The sequence below is a fragment of the Pleurodeles waltl genome, chromosome 2_1 (genome assembly GCF_031143425.1).
Source record: "Pleurodeles waltl isolate 20211129_DDA chromosome 2_1, aPleWal1.hap1.20221129, whole genome shotgun sequence".
Taxonomy (NCBI): Eukaryota; Metazoa; Chordata; class Amphibia; order Caudata; family Salamandridae; genus Pleurodeles; species Pleurodeles waltl.
Genome location: NC_090438.1, coordinates 895,461,248 through 895,488,981, shown reverse-complemented (window position 1 = coordinate 895,488,981; position 27,734 = coordinate 895,461,248). Strand labels below are relative to the sequence as shown.

The 27,734-nt window shown below is 42.0% G+C and overlaps 1 protein-coding gene across 14 annotated transcripts in view; it reads right to left on the bottom strand.

Annotated features, from left to right (window-relative positions):
- The window catches only part of PTPRM (protein tyrosine phosphatase receptor type M), a 1,480,454-nt gene that overhangs the window by 1,193,859 nt on the left and 258,861 nt on the right, over positions 1-27,734 (bottom strand). For all 14 annotated transcript variants that reach the window (XM_069218824.1, XM_069218808.1, XM_069218810.1 and 11 more), the window contains exon 2: positions 26,120-26,242. In XM_069218824.1, coding sequence (XP_069074925.1) covers positions 26,120-26,242 — 123 coding nt within the window. The remainder of the gene's footprint in view (positions 1-26,119; positions 26,243-27,734) is intronic.

Sequence of the window (27,734 nt, the reverse complement as noted above, 5' to 3'; positions counted from 1 at the left end):
TTAAGGGTGATGCTACCATGATAAAGCTACTGAAGAATAATAAACCAGCCATAATCTTTCAACCTTCTCCGCTAGAACATCCCAAATTCAGTTCACTTAATGGAAGAAAGACAACGTCTACGTGTTGAACCAGTGCCAATCTACTTCGAATGAAATCACATAGAAACAAGCATTTGCAATGCAACGGGTCTCGCGTTTGTTCATGTTAGAGCTGATCGCGTTGTAAACTCCTAACCCGACTTTTCACCTATCGGGCAAAAGTGCATTTATGTGCATAACCCAAAAAAGTGAAATTAACTATGTAAACCGCTCGACTTCTGCCAAGCGAGATCGCGTTCATAAATTAGAGAAAAAGAAGTCCACGAGCCCGATGGAAATCAGCGAGCCTCGCATGTTTTCTGTACTTGGTCGCTGCGATCGAGGAGGGCTAGCCACCGGAAAAAAGGCATGACGTATGCGTGCCTTCAAACAATGAAAGCAAGCAGATTTTATTAGGCAAACCCACGAACTAATAAAAAACACTGACGTGACGTTGACAGGGCTCCGAGCCCTTTTCTAAACACTAAAGCGCCTCGCTGCGATACGCATGCGCGAGCGCATGCAACGAAGGCTCGACCCTAAAAAAAGGAATATTCAGGGGCTCGAGTCTGGATAACAAAAAACATGAGCAGCAACAGGGAGGTTGGCCCTCAGGACTCTTTTCCTGAGCTCGGGAACCAGGCCTTGGGTTATTGTGTCTGCTGTACAGGGTGTTCTGGGACCACCAGCACCGGTGCGTAAAATGACAGGGTTAACTTCTGTAGTTTCAACATATCATTGTTTTTATTAACATCATCGTCTTCAATGACGATTGTGGGGTATGGTTTTAAGTTGCAGGAAAGGGACGTGTTTCTTGTTTCACAATGGTGGTTCTTGGATAGATGAGTTTGCCAAGGCAGCAGGCTGCCAGGAAAATTACTGGGATCATGGCCTGGGAAACTGAAGAACTAGATCATCATTAAAATGCTATCAACACTATTAGGACATCGCAGAACCCCTAAATCTCTCCAAGCTGGCCTGTCTCCATATGATGTAGTCAAATATTGATACGGAGGAAACGTGGCAGAGACCAAAGACACTCACAAAGACTGCAGTCTTCTACTTTGGAAGATAAATACAGGCTGCTGGCAATGCTGTTAACCGAATACCAAACACGCAGAGTTTCAGGATACACAGACACTGATCTGTGAGTGGGTTTCGAAGACTACTTTAATGAATGAATCGAGTGACCTATGTAGCATGGTTGCTACCCTAACTAGAGTGTCCTGGTGCAATACAGTGTAAGGCCAGGAAGACTAAGACAATCATATTTGAAAAGGCAGTTAAAAAAAAAAAAAAAAAAAAAAAAAAATTATAGGAGAAGCCAAAGTTGTGCTCCCACAGCCACATTACGACCATGGCAGTAGCACCCCAGTTGGACCGCCAGCACCGCCAGTTTTCCTCCACAGGAGGAACTAGCGGTGCTGGCGGTCCAATCCATCAGGGCAGCGCTGGCAGATATGGGGTGCAGGGGGGCCCACGGGGAGCCTGCACTGCCCATGCCAAGCTTTCGGTATGCAGATTGTGCTTTTGCTTATTTGGTGTAAATCTGTTCAGTAGTTTTTGAGATATTAAAGGGGAAATATATTTGTATATTTAGGGCCGGGGATCCATTGCAACCTTTTCCCGATTATCATGGCAAATTCATGAATGCACGCAATAGCATGAACGCTGTGATTGGCTGCCTGCAATCTGACCAGAAAGTTGCAGCCACCTTTTTGAGTAATGGGACATGGTCCCAGAGTCTGAAAAATAAAATTAAATGTGGCATAAAGGTTCAGGGTGGTGGTACCCTGACCCCAGGGATATGAAACAAGGGCGTTTGAGGGTCAAATCATGTGTTTAAATTATTTTTTTCCCCCACCAAGCACGATATTCGGGAATATTCAAGAACATTCATGAACATTCGAAAATATCCTCGAATATCCTGACAGCTCCCACCAAGTAAAAGCAAACATAACTTCGCTTTCTGCTAGTAGGAGCTGTCAAACAGCTCCTGCTTGCAGAAAGTGGAGTTTTCATCTGTTTCTCTGCAAGCAATTATGCTATTTAAAGCAGCTCCCTGCTTGCGGGAGCAATATCAGTTCCCGCAGGAGTCGGGTGCCAGCTGGGACCGCAGGGACATTCAGGCCCCCCCGCGGTCCTCTCCTCACACCAAACATCTTGCTTATGTGCTGCTTTGAAGTCATTCTACGGAGAGAGCAATGGATTAACAATAGCCTCTCCACATTATGACTTCAAAGCTGCACACAAGCAAGATGTTTGGTTCAAATGTTATGGTTAGATTTTGATGCACAGCAGACCAGACTCACGTCTGGTCTAGTAATAAAGTTCTTGGACTGCCACTCAGTAGCTTGAACGTTTAAATTCTAGTATCTAATGGCAGTGCATCTGTTTATTTATTTAGTGTTTTGACTGTTCTTAGTGATGAAACATTTATGTATTTTTGCCATCAAACTCTTTGGCTTGAATATCATATCTATGTCTGGAAACTGCATAGCAAAAAGTCACCTGCAGCCTAGGGGTTAAAGTCTCAGGCCCTCGCCCTGAATGTTGAGGGTTCCAGTCTGGGTGTGCCAGTAGTCACATTCCTGCTTTAATTATGATTGTATATACCGAAACATGATCACACTCTTTACTTGACAAATGCATTTTTCTTTTCAATTTAAAATAGCTCATTCTAAGTATATCAATCATCAAAGTCTGGAAAAAGTCTCTTGGGTGGTGAAAGGGGGTTGGCCACAGGCCAGGCCATGCGTGACATGGAGTTGGGTGGTTGTAGGGGATAGGCTGCAGCAGTGGTTGAATTAACGTAAAGTAATTAAAATAAATAGTGGTCACAGTGAAAATAAGAACAGAAATATGACTTGCTGGTGTAAATGTCTATTGCCTCCATATATTAGGGGACAACCCGCTAGTCCTACTTAATGGAGCATTGAGCTGTGCACATTTAGTAATTATATAGTGTCACTCATTCACATTGGATGCAATGTTCAGTAACACTGGCATTCTTTGGTATGTTCTGGACAGCAAACAAAACATCTTTCTTTGTACTGGTCATTTGAAATTGAGAGCCCCAAATATCTTTTCAACCTCAAAATGATAGTGAGTTGCAGAAAGAAGATTAGAGTCTTGTGTTTTTGCAGCACATGTTCAAGGAAGTAGCGGGCAAAAATAAAAAAGACGCAAGACCAGGTTTTGGTTGGACTGAAGATCTACCAGATCCTGAGAGGGTTGAGATGTCTGCTAGGGATGTGTCTATGGAAGGTGGTTTAAGAAATCGGGTTATTGGTTGGAGGGGTGGTTGGGGTAGAAACCCCATTCAGGCAACCACCACAATCCTTAGAGTTAACCACAAAGGTCACAAATTAACCTGTGCTTGTCCCTTTGGTAGCTGGGCACAAAGAAGTGGGGCTTAACTTAGCAGTAAAGTGTAAAGTATTTGCTTGGCTCATAAATGGTATAAAGTGAAAACATGATCTAAGAAAAAATCCAAACCAATTTAGACAACAGAGTAAGATTTAATAAATAGAATGATAGCAGAACATCAAAAATCCAATTAGCAGAATTGGAAATATTGAATTTTAAAGTTGTAGGTAGCTATAGCACCTAAAAGCAGAAAGTGCCACTTGTGGTCATCTGGTTGTGCTAGACAGGAAAGTCACAAGTTATGGCCGACAGCAATGGATTGAGGCCCAGATACAGGGACCTGTTGAAAAAGTTACCTTCTTAAAGTTGTGTGCTAGGAGCTCAGTTGTAGTGGAGGAGGAGACGAGGAGCAGGAGAGAGCATCGTGCATGGTCGTTGATTGTAGCACAAATTGTCACAGTAGAGCAAAGATCTGGTCAGGAGTTGCATGCTGTGTTTGCTGTAGTGCGAAGTGCAGGTCTCAAGTTGCCAGGCGTCGCTGTAGTGTAACGAGTCAGGTTCATTGAAGCTTTGCATTGGTGGTCATTGAAGCAGCATTGTCTCAGCATGAATGGACCTGTTTGTGGTCACAGGAGATCAAAACGTCAATGTTTCACCTTTCTTCACAGAAGGAGCTCAAATGATGCCAGCCAAGGGTCCATGACCTGGGGAGAGACATCTTGGGGATCAGGAACACACTCCTGCAGAGGACAGCAGGGCTCAGGCAGGTCATGTTGCAGGTCCAAGTAGGTGCAGGGCAGCAGGTCAGCTGCGAGGTTGCAGAGAGGCCTCTGGAGCTTGTTGTGTCCTTGTAACTGAGGTGGGAGGTCATTCAACTGACCCTTGGTTTCACTCAGGTTAGTCCTGGATGTAGAAAGCAGGCCCAGTCTTCCTTCTCAGAGTGCAGGGCAGTCCTCAAGCAGCAGGACAGCCATCTCGGGTCAAGTCAGTGCTCTAGCTGCAGGGCAGTCATCTGGGGAGCAAAGCAGCCCTTAAGCACAAGAGGGTGGTCCTCTGGGGATCAAGGCAGTCCTTCTGCAAAGTCCACAGGTCCAGAAGTGCACTGACGAGTGGCTCTGGAGGGCCAATAATTATGCCTGGTGCCAGCCTTTGAAAGGAGGATTCCCTATACTACCCCTACATCTGATTCTGGAAAGTTCTTCTCTTCCCCCGTTTAGGTTTCCAAGAAGTCTGGAGTCACAAATGACTAGTGTCAGATTCCATCTTGAGTCCTGAAGGTCAGCACTTTGAAGCATAAGTGGGGTAGGGAAAAGATCCATCCCAGGCATCCTGCCTATACCCAGTCCTCTTTGTGTCACTGTCTGGGAGGAATACACAAACCCCAACAGCAGAGCCATTGACAGTCATTTGACTCAGGACACTACCAGAAGCAACAAATGTTTAGGACAAGAAAATGACAACTTTCTAAAAGTGGCATTTTCAGAATTGTGATTTAAAATCCAACTTTATCACTTAAGATGAGTTTGAATTACAATTCATTTGAGATTAAACAGCATATCTCTATCTGCTCCCAATCCAAGGCTAGCATTTATTAAATGTAATAAGGTAACCCAGTGCTAGTCAATGGGAGAGATAGACCTTACAACAGTGAAAAATGACTTTAGGGATTTTCACTGCGAAGACATGTAAAACTTAAGTAAAAATATCCTAGTTTTTCAACAGAATGCACCCTGCCCTACGAGACCTTAGGGATTACCTTAAAGGTGATTTATATCCATTAAATAGGAATGTTTAGGCCTGGCTAAAGGTTTATTTTGTCAGGTCACAATGGCAATTTAAAACTGTTACCTGATTGTTGAAGGAGCTGACCAGCGAGGACTGGCATTATCCTGGAAACTACAGTTTTGCTCTTAGCGGACCACATCCTTCTATAAGAGTCACCACAAAACCCCACATTCTACACATCTAAGGCTTGGACATGATTCATCCACCTGAAAGAAAAAAGTCTCCAATCACCTGATGTGTTCAACTTGTGTCTACTGTTTTTTTTCTTTTCTTCCTTGTATCACCATCCCTCCCTGAGAGCTCTGAGACCACCCAAGGTATTAAATGGCCCTTCACAAAAAGCTGCAAATAAAGAAATAAAATATGGTTTGCTTGTTTAATCCTCCCATTCCGCGTGCGATCAAGATTGAATGATCGAAAATCAATGCTGGCAGTGTTAAAAATTTGCAACTTGTATTTGTCATGACTGTAGCTATTAAAAGCAGTTGTTGAGGAATATAGTCTATTTGTAGTCATGATGCCAATTCCCTTAACAATCTTTGTAAACATGACTTCCCATTTGTTTGACCACATTTAGTGATAATGTACATGTACACCCATTCAGCGGCATAGGAGAGAGAACTACTGTACATAGTGCACATAAACAATATTTACAGTACTGAGGCTCATACACCAAAATGCAGACTGGTTGACTGAAACTCCATCCAAATCAAAGGAAATGAAACTGGGAACAACAGCATAAAGGAGATGCTCTAAACCACGTGTTAGACCTGGCAGCTTTTTGGTGTGTCTTGCCTGTCTTTTTGCCTTCTGACCTCCTGTTTTTATGGTTTACTGGACTCTGTTTTTGCTGGTTTATTGTCTCTGTGCACTTTACCACTGCTGATCAGTGCTAATGTGCAAGTGCTCCCTTTGTAAATTGTACTGTTGATTGGTTTATCCATGACTGTCATACTTGATTTAACTGGCAGGTCCCTAGCAAAGTGCACTAGAGGTGCCCAGGGCCTTTACATCAAATGCTCTTAGTGGGCCTGCAGAAGTGATTATGTCACCCACATAAGAAGCCCTGTAAGCATGGCTCAGACCTGCCACTGCAGTGTATGTGTGTACAGTTTTAAACTGCTAATTTGACTTGGCAAGCGTACCCACTTGGCAGGCCCAAACCTTCCCTTTTGACACATGTAAGGCACCCCTAAGGTAGGCCCTTGAGAGCCCCATTGCCAGAGTGCAGTGTATTTAAAAGGTAGGACATGCACTTGTGTGTTTTACATGTCCTAACAGTGAGATACTGCCAAATTTGGGTTTCACTGTTGCAAGGCCAATCTCTCTCATAGGTTAACATGGGGGCCGACTTTAAATAACTTTAAAGTGCAATCGCCCTTTGAGAGCAGGTAGAAATCTGGAGTTTAGGGTCTCTGAACGCACAATTTAAAATATATCTTTTAGTGAAGTTGGCCACTTTTAGAAAGTAGGCATTTTCTTGCTTAAATCATTCTGTGACTCTGCCTGTTTGTGGAGTCCCAATCTAGAATGGAGGGAAGGAGTGGTCGCTTGCACTCGAAAGGACGTGCCTGCCCTCACACAATGCAGTCTCCAACCCCCTGGTGTGTGTCTGGGGCCTGGCCTGGCCAAGGAAGGATCTTGCAAACACTTGAGACTTGGCTTTGAAGTTTGCCAACTTCAAAGGCAGAAAGGGGTATAAGTATTGGACCCAAAACCCCAGACTTTTAGAATATTTCTGGAATCAAGAGGAACATCTGCCCAGGGGAAGAGCTGAAGAGCTGGCGGAGGAGTACTGTCCCTTTGCTGTGTTGTTTTGCTGGACTGGCCTGTGTGAGCACAGATATTCTGACATAAATAATTATCTTTTACGTGATCATAATGATGTACTAATGTGTGAAATGTTTAAATGTTAACAATTAATGTTGTCATAAATTGTGCATTTTTGATTGGCCATCATCAAGTGAAAGGCCTACACATGTTTGTAATAAAAAAGTAACATTGTAATGGGAAATATTCTGTCTCTTTAAGAACATGTTCTCTGTAAAAATAAATGCTAAAATAATACAAGTATTTCTTGGGTTTCTGCTGTGTTTCTAGCAAAGCAAGGCCACAGCTAATGTTGAATGTCTGCCAAATTTTCGAAAGTTGCAAAGTTAGTAGAATGAGTTCATGTTCACTGCATAACACATTCTTTGTTTGAATCTGAAACTTGTTTAAAACATTTATTAATTAAATGTATTTCTTTCGATATGAGTATTTCTTGTTCTCTGCTGGGCCTTAAGCTGAGCAAGCCCACAGCGAGAAGTTATCTTACTGCCAAGTTTTAGCTAAAGTATCATTTGTATGTGCTTGTGTCCGCTGAATAACAATCTTCTTTTGTTTGAATCAGTGCATGTAATTAATGTAATGTATTTCTTTTGAGGGAAACGGCACTGCACGAGAATGTTGCCACATCTTTGTAGCCACTGTCTAGTAGAAGCAAATCTGGAAGATGCTAAACAGAAGGGCCTACAGATGACAGACAGAAGAGAAAGTTACAGTGCTACATTTAGTATAGTTTGCAATTATGTAAATAAAGTATAGACCAATCAGTGACTTGCAAATAATTATTGTATCATCTTTAGTATATTTGTGATATCTGATGCCTTTGCTACTGGATGTTCTTTCTTTGCATAATGTTTTCAGCCAATGGCAGATGTTTAGGAAGTTTAATTTAATGTTTGAGAATCAGAAATTTGGGGTTCATTACTACCTGGTTTCGTGAGACTTCACTTCGCATTCTTGTGATCTGTCACTTTGACATTTCATCCTTTGCCAGTCAGTCTACTGACATTCTGGTAATTTATTATTATGAGTTATTTCCCATCCTCCATGCAATGATGCTGGTGCTTACATTAGCGCTCCATGCTTAGAGCATGTAGCGCTTTGCTGCCTGCCTTAGATAATTAACTTGATGATTCAGAGAACTTAGAGTCCACATTCTCACCTGTCACCCCTTTTCCTGCCCCCTGTCCTGATGCCGATCCTGATGACCAGCTGTTTTGCTGATTCCCAAGGGATAGGTAACTATGTTTAATCTGTGCATTGCTATTTGTCTTTTGTTTTGCAGGTACCAACTGCTACTGTTTTGATACTGCTGCTGTTTTGACAGCTGCAAGAACACCAAATGATGGACTGAATTCAGAGCAAATCAAGCATTCACTTCCAGTCACAGATCTGGGTTTCATCCATCAGTTTTTTTTTGCTTGCCATGCCATTCCAGTTTGGACCCAGCCTTGTGCAAATCAGTCTTGATCCTGTTCCCCATGGGAACAGTCTAGCCCGAACTGCCAGGCCAGGTCTTCGCTGGACCAGAAACAAGCATCCTGGGACCGGTTTTAGGTAGCACCCTTCATCAGCCAGGATAGCTTGAGTCTGGTGGCGTAGCAAGCACGGGACCCAAGTTTGGGCACACCCTTCCCACTTGGGGCGACAAATGCCAAAATAACAGATGATCGACGGAATGCAGAGCAAATTAAGCATTCACTCCCAAGTCACAGATCTGGGTTTAATCCGTCAGTTTTGGCAGTTCGGGCTGGACTGTTCCCACGGGGAACAGGGTCAGGACTGATTTGTATACTGTATGGCTGGGTTTAAACTGGGGTGGCATGGTGAGCAAAAGAATTGATGGATTAAACCCAGATCTGTGACTGGGGGTGAATGTTTGATTGGTTCCGCATTCCGCCCATCATTTGTGTTTGTATGCTTTTGTTGCCATAAGTGCTCCGGGTATGCCCAGACGTAGGTCCCAGGCTCACTATGCCTCTGGATTCAAGCTAGCCTGGCTGATGAAGGTGATACCCTGAAACCAGTCCCGGGATGCTTGTTTCTGGTCCAGGGAGGACCTGGCCTGGCAGTTCAGGCTGGACTGTTCCCATGGGCAGCATATGGCTCGGTCTAAACTGGGACTGGCATGGTGAGCGAAAGGATTAATGAATTAAACCCAGATCTGTGACTGGGGGTGAATGTTTGATTGGTTCCGCATTCCATCCATCATTTGTGTTTGCTGTTTTGACAGCGCCATAGCTAAATGTTTTCTAAATTTATGTTACTAAAACTTTGGCATAAAGCCCAACATGCTAATGCTAATCTGAGGTTAGTGAGGTGTTTACTCATGCCAATGAACTGATGTTAATCTGCTTGCTGAATAAATGTATTATATATCTCTTTCTCAAATATTGCTGCTATTAATGAGTGTTTTTGGTGTTGAGATTATTGTTCTCATTGCTTTGTTTGAACTAAGATTCTTTAGGAGATATTGACAGTCTGTGATGTTTCTTTACTTGTACCATTTGGTGTTGAGACACATTTTCGTGACCTTAGCATTGTTAATGTAGAGAAATAAACATTTTAATTGATACTAAAACGTGTGGCTATTCGTGGCTAAATTGGTCATGGTGCGTTCTTTGCTGACTCTTTGGTGATTGTTATTAGTTAATGCAGTTGTGTTATATGACACCTAACAATATTAATTTAAACTTGTCAAAAGGATCATCGACCTTACAGCTGAGTCTGCTTTCTATTATCATCATAAATTAGATAAGCCAAGGGCGCGCTAACACCTGCAGTTGCTGTTTCTTCATGACAAAAATGCAAAGGGTGAACTTTGCTATGTGTCCTGCTTGAGGAAGTTCTCCAAGGGCTTGGAATAGAGCTTGCCTTCTGTTGGAAGTTTCAGTGACACCAAAGACTTCAGTTTCCTCGACCTGCAGCACTAGGAACTGTGTGTTCTGTGCTGTTCAACAGGAAAAACCACTTTGACGCCACCAACGATGCCGCTGTCCTGCACCGTGACCTGCTGACGCTGCATGGAGCCGCACTGCCCCGCTTTGCACCGTGACCCTGGTCTCAGCGACACCATCATCGGACAACTTCACTGAGCTGCTGCTCGCACTGCGATCTGTGGGTCCCGCACACCAGCATTGCCTGCTCACACCACAGCCTGGGGATCCCTAATGCTGCTCCTGCTGACACCGCCGCTGCTGCCTGCACCGTGGCCTGCGGACAACGTTCATGAGGTACACGAAGCACCATCCCGTCCCGCACGCAGCCCCGGTCCAGCGACACCAGCACTATCGACTCCAGTGTCATCACCAGGCATCCCTGCCTGCTCGTCGTCTGTGGACACTGCTCGTGACAGTCATGAAGCACCGTCCCATCCCGCACCGCTGGCTTGGGACTACCGATGATAGCGATTCAGCAATGATGACGACGCTGCTTGCACCGTGACCTGGTGACACTGCATGGCACACGACCCTGCTTTTCACCGCAGCCCTGGTCTCACCGACCCCACTGGATGCCATCACAGTGCCGCTGCCTGCACCATGACCTGTGGGCAACGCATCATCCTGCAGCCCTGATGCCCCGACGCCCTCCACACCAGCGCTCCTGACTTCATCAGCCCGGAGTTCGATCTGCAACGTGTGTGACTTCAAGGTTACTGATGACTGCCGCACCGACTCGGGAACCTTCGGAGCTCACCGCGAGAATCACGACGCCCTGCAATTCTAAAGGTACTGTTTTGCAGGCTTTCCCGACACCGTAGCTGGCCCACGACACATTGGCTGGCCTCAACTGTTGGTTTTGTTGATCACGATGCCGTGATAGCCCCAGGTGGAGCTATCGACTTCAAGGAACTTGATTTTTCAGTAAATCTTACAGAATTCATACATTGCTTACTGTATGTTGTATTTTGTATTGCATTTGGTCTTGTATTATGTTGGATATTTTTCCAAAACTGGCGTGGTGTCCTGTTCTAGTGTTTTCACTTATTACTGTATGTTATGTGCAAATGATTTACTCATTGCTTCTGAGATAAGCCTGACTGCTCATTTCAAACTACCAAGGGAGTGAGCAGGGGTTATCTGAGCAAGTATCTCCCCTATCCTGACTAGAGTGAGGGACTCTACTTGGACAGGGTGCAAACCGAGTGCCAACTAGAGACACCATTTCTAACACCACCTCAAACTTATTTCTGTACGTAATGCAAGGAGAGTGTTGAACATTAGAACATTTGCACATTTCACTGTTCTTGTAAATTTTATTAACTGTTGTCGTGTTGTGCAAGGCAATAATAAAAGTCAAAAGAAAAGAACAGAGGTCCTACTAGTTTGAAAGGTGTCTTGCTTTTGGCCAGCATTCAAATAAGCTTCTACTGATTATTTTCATATGTATTATTAATATTATGTATACCTATGTTTCATGTATATCGAGCAAATAAAATTATTTTTTCACGAGACAAATATACAATACGATCATTGAAAGAAAATATATGCCTATATCTATAATTATATTACTATAAAGAACAAATAGCTATATATTTATTTTCATATGGGAATATGAATGTCCACAGCTTCTATTACTGGGATAAATCCTCTCTCATTCTTCTATGGGAGTAGCTGCACTGGGTTTAGAACCTTTTCTTCTGCAGTATATAAGCGCATGCTCTTTCCTATGCCACTTTCCTCATATCACTACAGTAACTATTTCAACAATAATGTTCTTTGCGTTGAGAGCCCTTGCATTCACTGAGGAGTGCCAGCCGTAGATGGGTCCCTTTAGGGCAGAGCATGCTAAACGACGAAAAATGGCTGGTCTACAAAGCTTTTGTGTTTATTTTCTGGCAATGTTGCTCTCAATAGTCTCATGCCTTCTACTGTGGACTGGATTCCCTCAGGACTCGCAGCTGATGCATCTAGAAATCATTTCTCTCCATAATGTAGCGCTGTGATCCTCCGACAAACATCGGTGACTCCTGTCATATTTTCCCTACTGAATTTAAACAAACCTGCAAGCAAAACTGTCAGAGGCGGTTTTTTTTTCAAGATGACTGAAATAAATTTGCATGTTTGAATAGTGGTCTCCAGGTGGCACTTTTCTTTGCTCTTCTCAAATAACGGGCAGATGAACCCTATTCACAGAGCTATCGTGGACTCCGGCAGCTCTTTGTAACACAAATGAAACCTACACTACTCTATCTGAGCACCGCTCTCCCCACCAACCAGCAAGATGATTTGAAATGCTGCATACTGGCCTTGATGCTCTCAGAGAGGGATACTGTCTCAAATTGGGAATGTCACAGAGTTCATTCTACAATTGGTGAGGGAACGCGGCCATACATATGCATGCCCCACTTGTGATGCTCCATAAAAGCGTTTCAATAGTGAATCTAGGAATAATAATAAGTGAGTAAAAAAAAAACATGAAATAAACAACAGATGAGACAAGTGTCTGCCATCCTTCATCTGATACATTTATGTGGCCTTGTAATCGGCTGACTCACTCTGGAGTGTGGCTTCCTTTGAATTTAGTGTGTATAGCAGTCTCTATGTAGACTGTTTGTCCATGGGCACACAAAAAAGAAAAATACATTGTCTATGGTTCCGACTGGCTTCTCTCAGGGTTGAGACTGTCATGCTTCTTCACGTGGTCTCACCTGGTATCAGCCTTGGAGAGTGTTGGATCCCAGTATGTCTTTGGTCACTTCATGGGGTTACTAGGAGTGAAGAGTCACATTCCTGCCATTAATTTGGTTTGTACTAGTCTAATGATTTATAGAAGGAAAGCGTCAGAGAGGGCAAGGGGGTCACTTTAAAGGAGAGACACTCTTCAAGGCCTAGTTCCTGTTTCCGGTTCAGTCAGTCTGCATCCTGCTAAAGTCTCTTACCCTCTGTTCAGATTTGCATTAATTCTGAAAAGTCCATGCAATGGTTCATTCTTGGTTCTTAGATTGAGGATTACCAGCTGTCTCTATTGAAGTCCGGCTTCCAGTTTCTTACTTATGCTTCAATCCCTCAACATGCTTAAGGGGCAGCGTCTAGAGTACTGCAGCAACTTGGACAGCATGTGGACCTTTTCTCTATTGTTGCAGTAAAGGAGACTGCTCTATTTACCATACCACATCATGATCTGCTTGTGTTCCGTTTTTGCAAGTCAAATTGCTTTAAGTGACTCAACTATGGCGTTTTTTGTAGTTTTCTCTGATCTCCAGCAACAGTGACTGGTTTCTGGTCCACTGAGATGCAAAGCAGGTTTTGGCCCAGGGTCATTCCTTAAGACATTTTCATGGCTCACTGGGAATGTTTAACAGGCTTACAGTTCCCACTGATATATTCCTTTAGGAGTACCAGGAGCAGCTACAGAGACCTCTTCCGCCACAATGAATTTATGGATCTTTAATGTTAGATGCATAACTTCCTTTGCCTTCTGGAACTATGGGTGCTCCTTGCATTTTAACGAAGCCAGAACCACAACCTGTAGGGTAAGCTCTGCACACACTAAGTCTAATGGGGAACACTGATCAGAGAGTTCTTCGTTTTCTGCTTTCACCACTTTTCAGTCTGCTAGGCTGTTTTTACAATTAACTGTTGAAAGTTATACCTCCTATTCTACCTTTATCTTTGTGGCTTTCTTTTGGTTTTCCTGACTAGCAGACTACTCTTCATTTTTGATGTCCGCAAGGGCTATCTTAGCCTTCATTCATTGATTTCTTTTTTTAGAGTTTCTTTTGCTGGCCTGTCCCAATTCTCCAAGGCAGCTAAAGGCCCTGGAATTTGTTTTGGCTTCACATTGTTAGCCCTTGTCCTTTGAATAGTGGCTCTGTAGTATCCACTGCTGTCTATAGGACAGACTGCCCCTCTCCCTTGTACTATCTATCAACTGCTACGGGAGCCATGGGAAGGCTTCATGAGTTCACTTGCAGCATAACAGCTGCTGGTTTCCGCCTAGTTGCTTCAACAGTTGCAGCCGACTTTTCTGTTAGATCACTTCTGCCCCTTTGCAATCTTGGAGTAAGTCTTGCAGCATTTTGTCGGAAGCTGAACTGCATTTTGAGGGTCCAGCTAAAGTTCTAGTGCAACATCGTTTCTTGTTTTGCCACTGGCTATTTTCTTGAATTACTGCTTCAGACCTTTCCAAAAGTTTTAAATAGGACTCAGAATGCAAGCTAGACCCACTGGCTTAGCCAATGCTTATTTCAAGTGTCAGGTCAATTGAATGTATTATGATTACCAAAATTTCGGGTCTACTTTCTGTTTTCTTTTTATGTGTATAATCAATCCATGTTAACAGCCTGCCACTTAAGCAGCGTCTGTATAGCTTAGGTGGAGAAGTGCTTATTGTCAGAAGCAATGCCTGATGCCATTTAAACTGTAAATGGTTACTGCAAAGAGAGATGCTATTTAGCAAAATTGTCGACAATAACTGCTGGCGCAACAGCCTTCCATCAATGCAGGAACACAGCAGTTGAAAGCCTTGGGGTCGGTTCAGATGATCTAAAGTGAATTGTCTCAAAACCCATAAATGGCCGCAGCAGCGGTGTTTAGCCAGCGTTCAGAGACGATTTATTGAACGCGTGAGGAGGGGGCCACGCGCATCCGAGCCTTCCCTCAACTAAATTGTTCGCATTAGCGACATATGGACAGTGCTCGCCGCCTCTGCTCTGCGGCCTGTCTTTACAACCATCTCGCGAGCAGGGAAAGACAAGTTAAGTACGACAAGTTATTACGTTAAGCATTGTCTGCTCTGACTGAGACAATAAATGCTGTTTTCATTCTGACAGTGGCTGACACATACATCTGTTGTGAGCAGTTATGGCTTTCTCTGTTTTACATAATTTCATAACATTTGATCGCATACACTGATAATGAAAAATAAATGAATTAAAGAAATGGAAAGAATGGGATGTCTGTCTGAAAACAGTCAAGAACCACCGTGTTACTTACCCTAAAACATCTTAGTCATATAAAGTACCCAATCTGAAAGAGCATTACAAATGTCTTGCAAGCTGCATATAATGAATTCAATGTACAACTTATGGAGGAACTATGACGTTCTGTTTCATTATTTATTAGTGAATGGTGCATTTAAAAAAAAACAACATTGCAAAGAAGCGCTTGAATTTTCTGGTGGGTTTTAACATCGACCTATATACCAACCCGTACAGTAAATGATGAGAACGTGCCATCGACAGCTGCACAACAGATGAACGCACCAGGCATTTCCAAGCAGTTCCAGTTTGTTGCATCTGCCTACGTAGGCACATGAATGCCAGCAATTGTTGCAAATTCCAATGGTGGCACTCTTTACAAAGAGGAACGTGGAATTCCTCTGTGCTGGTAGTCAACATCCACGCACATTCTTCTTTTTTAATGTTAGCAATGGTGTAGCTGAATGGCATGAGGGCCGCTGGACCTCGTTGATTTCATTCTATAGGTTATCGCTTCAGTGGGAGGTTAGGGTGGAAAAGCAAAGTAATCCAACTCAAGTGGTAAAATGACATGTACAGCTAGGGCATCAACCAAGCTATTGGCTTCTGCCAGTGATGTAACACAAAATGATGCGCCTCCATAGGAATGTACTGAGGGACCCCTGAGTTTCCCATATTTCACAGATCTTCATTGATCATGTGCTGAATGTGCCCCCTTTGAGAGGTTGGAGGCCTCTCTGCACGACAAGGGCTGCAGGAGTGTGGGTAACGCCCCAGCATTCCCTCTCCCCACATTCACTCTGGACTCTAGAATGCCCCACCACTAACCCCACTAGTTAGACTAGCAGAACAGGGGGAACTCTGCATGAGGTGTTATCTGGCAGAGAGCTTGGAGGCAGTGCAATCAAAGGGTGGGCAGGGCATGCATAATGTTAACTCCCTCCAGGTAAATACCTTCATGGTTAGAGTGTAACAGATAAAAAAAAAAAAAAAACACAAATTTCTTCTGCACCTGGATGCCAACAGTTAATTGTAGAATGAACAATAAGGTATCCCTGTAATGTAGCAGAAAATGTAGTACTTTCCCTTATGTCACAGTGATCATCTATACATGACAATCTAAGCATTATGTAATAAAACTACTAATAGTTTAATGCACTGAAAAGCCATTTTTAGTGTTCATTTGTTTAATGACTTAGACATCGGTGGTACTGAAGTTTAATTAGAGTGATGCACTGAGAAGCCATTTTTAGTGTGCATTTGTTTAATGTCTTAGACATAGGTGGTTCTGAAGTTTAATTACATGTTCGAAGGATTAAACTTGCATTATGTTATAATTTAGACTGTAAACGAATAGTCTGTATTCAAACAATACTGAGTTTCATATAATTAATGTTTTAAATACGTGTGTAAAACTAGAGAAATGCAGTTCTGCATTATATTGACAGACCTATTTTGGTTGAAGTTACTGTAACATGAATGCTAATGAAGATTTATTAATGTAGAATGTATAGTTTGCATAACAAAATGTGTTTTAATTAATGTAACAATGTGCTGTATTGACTCACTTGAATTAGCCTAATTGAGGCCTGCTAGGCCCTGTATTTCTTGACTGTGCAGAAAATGTCAAGTCACATTGCTAACATGTACCTTTCATTCAGACCTCGTTCCCATGAGGAGAATAGCTTGGTAATAGATGTCTATTGTTTTACACAGAGAGAGTTGTAAGAACCTGACCTTGGATGTGGAACACCCTGGACTGTGGACTGGCAATTTAAACATTTGGTTCAATCTTATGTGGAGTTACATGAATGGATACTGTTCTCAGGACAGACTTGGGAAAACCTGAAGATGTTTCAAGTTGGAGTTGTGCGATTGATTTCTATTGGATATTGCCACTTCCATGTCAAATGAGCTGTTGCCTTAACGAATCAGATTGTCGTATGAACTTTAATATGTCAGTGCCCAGGTGGACTTTACTGAGGAGGTGAGTATCCTGTCCAAAGATGAGAAGCGAAACCCCTTTTGCCCTGTATCCTGTATGCTGAGCCCCTTGGAAAAGTACCTTCCTCTTGGTCTTTTGGCCCTTTGAAATGCCTTGCTGAGACTTAGGGATTTACTTCCTAACCCTTACAGAAGGCTCATGACTGAGCTTCGGACATGCTCATGCTTTTCCTTTTAACCTACCTTTTGCCCACATTAGTTAGCTACTTGCTGTCCGAGATTACACCTTTCTCCAAATTCTTTCTGTCCTTTTTGTTCTTTTTGTCTTTTACCTTCATGTGTATCGCCTCACAAGGCTAAACTGTAGGGTTTCCCCTGTCCAACTAAATTGAACTTTGATGATTTGAACTGCCTTAAAGCTTATTAAAACTGAGCAACGTTTATGCTATGTACATCATATCATCTTATTGGTGTTTTGTGCTGTCTTTGTTAAGTGTCTAGTTCTCCTAACGTCAATTCACCTGAATTTAATTCATTGCCTAAGTAAACCACTGGTAATTCTGTATTTTTACAATTTTGTTTTGTGAATTGTCTACATGACTTTAAGTTTATGTTTATTATAAACGCCTTAACCTTATTCCTGACTGGAGCCTTCCTTGTATGGCCACATTTGTCATACTGTGTAACTTATTCGGTTTGTTTCGAAATTTTGTTGTATGGTTCTACCACATTCTATGCAGTGTCCTAAGATCCCTTGACCTTGTTGTGCGTTGATTCCTGCAAAGGATAAAAATGCTCCGCCACCTGGGTATGTTCTTCCAGAATGAGCCTGCAGTTGGACATTCAAGTTCTAGATCTCCAATGATAAGGTAGTACCTTTTAAGTGAACTATTTCCCCTGACCCAACACTCAATGCATGAAATGTAAGTAGAAACAAGCATTGAACTGCATAAAAATACAAATGAACCTGCTCTCTCAAAGATTAGCGTTTAATTATGTTTTTAAAACTACTACATAAATGACTATCCATGTCTCTAATTGTGCATAAAACTAACTTGGTTTTATGCCCGTCATGAAAAATAAGTCCCAAAAAACAATGCAAACAACCAGCATAGGAACTACATAGCTCACTGTTTCCACAGACGCGTTACCAACACAAAAATGGTAAAAAAAAGATCTGTGCAACTCACTGATAAAGAAACAGTTTACACTGTTTAGTGGGTAAGTCACTAAGTCGAGGTTCTGAAGCGTTCTACTGCTCTTCATAACTCCTCAATCACTGCTGCAACGACACCTCAAATCTCTTTGTGTAATACTGAGCCATCATGAAATAGAAGTGGGCAAATTCAACATGCCTGGCTTTGTTTTACTTCACAAACAAGTCAAATAAAGAAGAAAAACATTACTAATCTCTCTTTATAACAACGGAAATTTGGCAGAGTGCTGAAAGGGTTATTTCTTTTTTGCTAACTGCAAATCCTCCATGTGAGAGACCCATCCAACAGGAAGCAAAATGTGTCTAACTTTGCACATGATGTAAAAACGGTGAAAGGACGTTGCAGAAATGGACTCCGCTGCACGTAGACGTGAAGCTGGTGCTGTACAAATACTAACAATAAAATATAAATAATATCCCAGGTTGGTGTATCTTTGCACAGATGTTCTGTTAAATATATACACTGCTGGTACTAACCAAACGGAAGGGTTGTCTCTGATGGCGTAGGCTTCTCAATAAAAGCTCTCTAAAAAAGAGACTCTGTAACGAGACAATTAGTTTTCAAATATGGACACACAATATTGAGGCTAAACAGCCCGCTTGTCCTACAGATTTTCCGAAGCATAGTTATACAGGTTGATGGAGTGACAATTTTGGTTCCATGACAGCTGTCCGTGCCAAGAGGGCTGCTGTGTGCACTGACATTTTGTTAACGCAAGGATTGCCTCAAACAAAAATGTTCTTGCATTTTCCTTTGATAAAAAGTGAAGGAAATGTCACTTTCTTTTCTTAGGAGATGGTGGCTTAAAAAATTAGATCTTAAATTAATCCAAATGTCTACCAACATCTTTTGGACTCAGGCAACAAATGAGATGTTGATGGAATGTCAAGTCACCTGACCCATACACTGAAGCTTCTTGGAGTGCTTAGGCTAGATGGTAACCTGAATATGTGTGGGGTACAGGGTGAGAGCTGAGGAATACAATAGCTCACACAAGTCAGTAACATAGCAGTGTATTCTTATTGGGTTGTTTAAGGGTAAGGGGCCATCATGTGATAAAGCGGGAATTCAGAGAGGGACACTCGGGTAATTGAGACGGAATGATATGCTCTGGAACGGGAGAATAGTTATAACTCAGGCGCAAGCTCACACTAAAGAGGGCATTAAACCAATCTTTCCTTCATGTGCAGCCATAGAGTGGGGGAGAACAGATCTATGCATGTGATCAATATTATGACAGAGCCTCAGAATCAACATATAGTAGGATTGGGGACTTACAGCAAGTACAAAATAAGCATGCTACATGTATTATTATAAAGGAGTTACAGCCTTTCATGGTTTATGTATATTTGGGTGGAACTCGGAACCCCCCCTCCATGAACAGCCCCCATGATAAAACTATTACAGCATCCAATGTCCTGTTTTAAATGCCCAGACATGCTACATAAGGCTTCCAGTACTACACAGCTCGAGAACAGTATGGCCTTGCCTTTGCAAGTAGGGCAGAAAGTACATAGGTCAAGGTTTTAGACGCTACAAGGAAGTCAAATTAGCTGGGGCAGACTAACCTGGTGCTTAGGTGTAGTAGAACGCCACTTTAGAAGTTGAACACTTCTAGTATGGCATCACCTACACTGTGTTACCTCCATTTCAATTACCACCAATGCATTTTCATTGTCCTGGCCCTTTTTTTTAATTACCCATGTCACTGTCTATTACTCCTTGTCCTTCTTTCTGGCTTTCACCTTTTTCATAGCCCCACCCCTTATTTATTTATTTTTCAGCATTTCCTTACTTTTTTTTTTAACCGCAGCTAAAACACAAAACACTGACTAAATGTCTTACAAGTTAATTTATCAATAGTAACTCACTTATTTCAGTACCCCTCTCCCCATACTATACCTCCCAAAAAACAAAGATCCCCTTCACACTATCCTCATATAACAAATTAAAGATTAATTAATTTTCATACCCTCTTACAGCTCATAACCACCTTATTGCCCATGTCCTAGTCTATCACCATCTGTCCATTTCTACCAGGGTCCAGTCATGCTTTTGCGTCATCTTTTGTTTTATACTATGTCCTTATTTAACATGGCTTTCTATTGCCCCAGTCTATTTGTTTGAACATTAATGGTGAATGGTGATTCTTAAAGGTTTACTGTATAAAGAATCGGGATTTCATTAAAGACAAGGAGGCTAGCATTATGCATTAATCTTTTATTTACTTTTTCTGAGCAGCAAACCCATCAAGTATCCAAGAGAACATTAACAACATCATAATAGGAAAACAATGTTTAACTCCATATAAACTGTGTGTCCTCCATTTTGTTCCTCTTTTGCTTTCTGCTTCTGGGCAGATAAGTATATGTTACTAATTGTTATGATTTTTTACTGGTTGGTATATGTGAGTATTGTTTTGTAAGCTTTACCTAATTTATGGGTATAATTACTTTATAAAAGTTATATTTATAGGATTAAAGGGTAATATAAAAAAGAGGGTGTAGTTACATTTGATTCTCAATTAATTAGGAAATATTTTGTTAGGATTTCGTTTTTTCTGTTTACAGGGTTTATTTGTTGTGTATTTTTGCTAATAAATCCTCGCTACTCTATACCCGCTGATACAGATGCTGGTGCTCTTACCGATCACAGCGACCTTTTAATTCTCGACTACTACCAAGTATGTGTTCCATTGTATCCCTCATTTTGGTACTACTTTCTAAATCTTTTCAGTGCCGGTGTCTAAACAACCTTGCCTCAGTTCTATAGTTAACCTTCCCCTCGTGCTTTTCTTTTCTTTCTAAATTATCTCCGTCCTTTCCCCATCTGGTAAGACCCTACTGAGTTATACACTTTAACAAACCTGCTTTCCCACATAAATTCCCTAATCCTTTATTTCGTTTTATTCCTCACAGATTCTATCTACTTGAATGATCGAAATACCAGACAACATACTAAAAGGTTTTTTGGTATGTTATTAATATTCCCTTTTCCTTTCACCCTTACAATTTGGCCTCAGACAAGGCACATGCATGGTTTTCCATATACATACTAAAAGGGGCTGTCTCTCTTCTACGCAACAAGTGAACTTTGACTTCCACATAAGACATTGTGACTGATGAAGTATACATCGAGTTTTTATAAAAAGTACCAATTACTTTAAGCTAGAAGCAGGGATATACAAAATAAATATGACAATTCTGAGAAATGCTAATTCCACAATCATTGACAAAGTACTGGTAATGCTATGTTTCATATTCTTCGTTTTCTCATTTATTTTATTCTCCTTCTTCTTTCATTTTATTTACTTCAATGTCTGGTTTTTGTCTGTTGTTTTTACTTATTTAATTTTATTGTCATGTGCCTTCTCATGTGTTGATTGTGAATTGTGTCATTGGTTATCTAAACTTAGTTTCAAATATGGGAATGATTAATTCCTTCATTGCTCAATTTTCAAATTTCATGCTGTTGATTACTTTTTTGCTTTACTTTTAAAAAGCCTTGAAAAAGCCCCAGGTGTGGCAGTCAACTAGTGGGTAAAACACACGTTGGCTAGTACATTTACAACACTACTCTACTCAAAAAGTATTGATTGAATACATGTTGACTATTATCAATATAAATAGGCTAGTACATTTGCAACATTGCTCTACTCAGAACTTATTGTCTGAATAAATGTTCACTATTATCAATAAAATTGATTGAAGACTCTACTTACCAAGAATGACCATATCTTCACATTTTCTTGGAATTGTCTATCTGAAGTTACGATTTCAATGCTGTCCTATGTGGGATTAGTAGTTTGTCCCATCACAGGTTAAGACAGTATTATTAAATAATAGCAAATAAGGGGAGAGGTAGCCCCGGGCCTTTACCCCGCTCCCACAGTAAAACTATTAGCATTAACATGCCCATTTTTTTGCCCCACCCACTCTTGCTAGCACTTGTTCTTGTATGATTACGTACCTGTGCATTCTTCCCTGGCTCTTTCTACTGCCCATCCCTCTTTCTTGTCTTTTGTTTTTTCTTTCCCACGCCATACCCCAGAGTCTGGGCAATATTGTCCTCACTGCATGGATAGCTCCTGCCCCACCAAATGTTTTTCACTCATTTGTCTCAATCATTTGAGTATTAGAGAGTGCTCCATATTCCACCCTTAGAGCAATTGTCTCTGTGGTCAATCACCTGGGTACAAAGTTGTGCCTTACCCAGAGTAAAGGTTGGCGTCTACACCATTGAATCAGACTTCAGCAATACAAGTGGCTGGTAGTGGATGAATTAATAGTTCAGGGGAACAGGGTGTCTTAAGCAAGGATAAAGGACATACTGCATACAGCACAAAGTGGTGGTTTCCCGACACAGGTTATGGCTATTTTAACTTCCTTTCCTTGAACAGCCCCTAGTGCTACACTTCAGAATCACCCATCAGGTTTCTAACATCCAGTGTTAACATAAACATTGGGCCATAAAATTTGACCACAGCAGCAGGCTTGCGTGGGCCTCTATCCAAGTCTTGTTGCCGCCAACACTGCCTTCTGCCAAGGACTGCGTAGAAATTTCAGAAATCCCAGTCTGGGAAACTGTTGTGGTGCCAGGGAAATCCACACCACCTGGAACAACTGGTGCCTGTCCTTACCTTCTTCTAAAGCATCCTTGAAAGAAAGTCAGCAAAGACGTTCTCTATGTATGATTTTTTTAAGCGAGCACTTTGGCATGTTTGGCCCTGGCTTCACTGAAGTGTACCCAGATTTAGTTAAATATGGCCCTGCCCATTTTTTCACCCAAATTTGGGCCATTACATTATATTTTTCTAGACATATGCAGAAGCGTAGTAACAGCAGCACAGTGAGATAAATGACCAGGGTCAGGTGTCTGGGATCTGCTGCTTTCTTTACGGCTAGAACAAGCATATGATGCTGGGAGAAGACCTGCAGCTGTGACTTTCCTGCATGATTAGGAATTTATACTGTTCAGTGCATGATTTGGAATGAATCCCTTATATGGAGGGCAAGGCACAGTTGACTATTGCATGTGTAAGTCATCTTGAGAAAGTGGGCTACTCAGACTCAGGAGTCACAAGTACCTTGACGCCCACCAGGCCTGAATCAGATTGAAGACCTCTGCTTTGGAAAATGACTGAAGACCGGTCTGAGACATCCAAGGCCACCAGTGGGGCGAGTCTGTATCAGCCTGCTACACTTACACCATTCACGGACTTTGTATGACCCACAATACAGTTTTAGCTTTCATCCTCGGTTTAAGGCTACTGTCCTGTTGGAGTCAGAGCTGTAACTCTCGAAATATTTGACTGGCTTTTCATATCCAGAGACAAAACTGAACAGACTCCAAAATACCACTTACAGCAGGGGTAAGAGCAGTCAGAGCATTTTGAGACACAATGCACGAATATCAGGCAATTGCTATTCCCCGATTCCAACCACAGATTGAATTGGTCAGGGTTGGTTCCTAACGGCAACGTTTATGAAGTAAAGAGAATTAAAAAAAACAATAGTATGTTTGTGTAGCCCAGTGTTGTGACGCCACTCTGGCTGTGAAGCAAACTTGATTTGCACATAAAAAATAAACAAATGGTACCTTCGGTTTGTACATGGCCTCTGAAAGTCTTTCCGAATATTCACTTTTTTTGCTAAGCCACATGCTTTGTGCATTTGCCAAAACCTGTGTCTACTCATCTGAAGGACTGCAAACATTTCTGCCAGACCGGCCTTAGAAATGTGCCTTTATTACATTACTACTGCTTCCAGCTACTCTCACAGCCTACACTACCTTTGTCGTTTTACTTCAGCTCCTTGATTTTGGGCACTGAGCATCTGACCCTCTGGTCTTTTCTCAGGTCATTTTAGTCTTCAGCCTCTGCACGCTATTTGCAAGCCTTTTCCTTGGGCGTCCTCTGCTTTGTTTTCAGATCTTGGTGGTGTCCAGCTTTTCCGTGCAGTCCAAAGCCTCTACTCTCTGTATCTAAATGCCCTTCTTAGATATTTGTGTTTTATATTTTTTGCCTTGAGTCTTCAGCCTGTATTCTTCTTTTCTATGGTCAGGTCACTGCCCTGTGCTTCTAGTTTTGCCCCACTTTTATTATACCAGGTCGAAATGCTTGTTGTAACCAGTGCATGCACATCTTGTTTGTTCCTAGGTTTTGCATCCTTGACACCGCATGTCTGTTTTTTTCTTTTTCAAATTCTAATATTCTTGGCTTACATGTTGTATGATATTGTGGAAACCTGGAAAACACTACAGACACATACTCATAGACACTGCATGTCTTAATTAGACCACACCCTGATTCAGACTCCATCACCTCCAATCTTTCAAAGCCTCCCCATGCTTCCCTGTCACAAGCTCTACATGCTTTATATTCAGTGATTATGCTTCCCTGCTCTTCTTTCCTTGGGATTTTTCTTTGGTTCTTTGAAAACTAGCTGGGCTTCACTGTAAAATCCAGGTGTAAAAGAGCCCTGGTTCAAAATTTGGTCAGGTGACTTGAGTTTTAAAATTCCATTCATACCTTTGCACATTTCTGTGCCTGCTCTGCCTCTGTTATTACAGGTCTTTACCTTATTTTGTGCCATTATTATCATTATCTTGCTGAGTTTTCTAGTGTACTACATGAAGTAATAACTAGCCGGGGGAACGCCACAAACCTTGTAAAAGCATTTGAACAATGCTGGAGGGATAAACAGAGAATCCATTCCAGGGTTTACTCATTCGTTAAGATTGCAAAGCAAGAGATAGAAAATGAACAACAAAAATATACTTTGCCATAAAACGCCAGGCTCAAGATGAACTACGAAAAACAATGTAGTGAGACATATTACAAAAACAATTGGGACTCTTGTGGAAGTAGAGCCACACTGGCATCTCCTCCAGCATTTCTTTGGCAAACAGCACTGACCACTAAGGAAAGAAGGAGGGCAGGAAAATATCTGGTAATAGTTTTCCATGAAACCAACTAATGAGTCAGTGTTTGGAGTGGGTTGGAAAGTAGGGATGGGCTGAATGTTTCATTCCCCCCCCAAAATTGTCAGTATTTTGGCCACTCCACATTACTCTTTTACTCAGAGTTCTGACCAAATTCTGCCAATGACTGCATGGCAGAATTTTTCTACTGCGAGGCTCCACAAAATGAGACCTGGCAAGCGAGATTTGGCATCTTGTAGCGCAATTTTCTAATGTGGGCGATCACAGTCAGAGGGCTGCCATTCTAGTAGATTTGCTGCCACTAGAGTAGATTTTCTACTTGATTTTGCTGCAGCTCAACTCAAATGTGTGCGTGTTTTTGCCCAACTCACGGTGCCTTTGTGGTGATTTTTCAGCATTGCCTGCGCTACTGGTGCTAAACAGCAGCGCAAGCAGCAGATTTTCCGCCTGTGGGCAGAGCTCTGTAGAATCTTGTAGGGTTTTTTCCGTAACTCCACAGAATTCAGCAGAGTGAAATTCTGTGAATTCTGTCCACTCCTGTTGTGTAGCCATAATGCAGACCTGTTCAGCTCAGAGGGTTGCAAGCGGTGGTGTTGGTACAGTAATTCAGGACCTTGTGTGAAAGAAAGATTGAGCAGGGTCAGGTATGGCTGCTTGAGTTAGCTGTTTAATTTATTTCAGGCTCAGAGTAATTTATTTCAGAATCAGAGAAGGCCCCGGGAAGGCATGGGTATTAGGGTTATGATTTGTACTATGGAAGTGTGGTTTAAATTGTTAATGCAATGTATTGAGCTGACTGACTTACAGACTTGTCCTATTAAAGTGGCCTTTTGGCACTGTAATGCCCTGGTCTGTATTGTTTGTGCCATCTTGTCTGACAAGTACAAGGAAAATACAGATAACCCATGAAATGGCTTTGGCGAAAGCCCTAACACTGCTAAAATTCATAAAACTGCCTAAACATACCTCATAGTTTATTTCTGCCTGTTAAAACATCCAGTACCTTTTGAGAGAGAAAAGAGCATTTAGAACCAACCTGAAGGCATCCACTGGTCAGCAGAGGGCCGAAGCAGCGTGTTCACCTGCTCCCAGTCCAGGTCATCGTCGTCGGACTGACTGTATCCACACGAGCCGTACGGCTCATCGAAAGAGCAGCCTCCTGCAACAGAGGAATAAATGAAACCTTTTAAACACTCATATAAGGAAACGCGGAACACATTTTAGACTGGCTGACAAGTGTTATGGACACCACGGGCATGAAACACTTTCCTTGGGGGACCCATCTGTCACGTTGGTATGAGAATCGGTGCTTAATTCATAGAACAGTGAGCGTAGATTTCCAAAGTTCTGCTCAGAATCCTGTGGATGGTGCTATTAAATGTCAGCGTGCGAATGAGTACTCTTGAATACCTCCTTAATCTACACCCTGCCTCATCATCTCACTCTTGCAGGTTCCAGCTTTCGCCTGTTGTTACAGTTTTCAGTCTCTCACTCTCCCTCCTGCTTTCCCCTGTGTATATATCCCCCTCTTGCTCTCACTCGATGGTTGATGAGGAAAAGTAAGTGGTGGTTGGCTCCACCCCTAAAAGTAACCACTTCTTTGGGTCAGAAAAGTGTAAGAGAGACTTTAAAACAAAAATGCCGCAATTTGATTAGGATAATGCAAAATTAAATGCCTTCTAACCCTGCCAAAGTTTGTAGTAGATTATAGCTGACTCCTCTAACAATACTCAGATCTGGAATTATTGTTTCATGGGAGAATGAGTGAGGACCGTCGCGGCTTGCACATTTAGGAATAACATACAAACAAGTTGAGTGAGGAGGGAGGGGGCCTTTCTACTGCATACGTACCCCTCTAGGGTACCCAAAAATAAACTCAAAACAAGCATTTGCAATGCAATAGGTATTGCATATTTCAAACAATTGTCATCTTTTGACAACAGCGCCCATGAGCAAAAATAACATGAGTGGAAATTGAGAATGGACCACTTAACAAAATAAAATAAAGTTAGCTTTCAAAAAATACAACTTCGCAATTTTGTTTGTCCTGCTGGGTATATTTTTGTCAGACACCATCCTTCTGTTTGTAGGCCACTGAAAGTTAGAATAAAATAGTACCTCGATCATGTTGGGAGCGGCGGAGGGGCACTAATTACGTTGAAATCAATTAGTGCTTGATCCCTGCTCCACACAGAGGAATGGAAATAATGCCAAACATGTCTTGATGAATTAGGAGGCTGTAAAGGAGAGTGCCACACAAACCAACAAATGGTGAGCGACAGGCGGGCTCCTTTACTGAACACAAGAGTCTCGCATGCACTAGCACTTACACTCACAGGCTCTACCCTAAAAAGGACTGCGACAACTTCATGAATGGAAGGCCCTGTGGTGACTATTTACATAGGTGCTACTGCACGCAAATAAACAGTGGATTCTAGCACTGAGCATTTAATACCATCTTTACTTACAGACGTAAAGGAAACAAGTCCACGAGCAACCAAAACAAAAAGCCACTTCAGCTGTTTATAATGCATGGTTAAAAAAAGCTGGTCTCAAATTTAGAGCGCAAGATGGGACACATTGCAAGCAGTTAAGGTCATTGAATGACAGATTTAAAGACGTTTAAAGCAGAAATAAGGAATTGCACATGC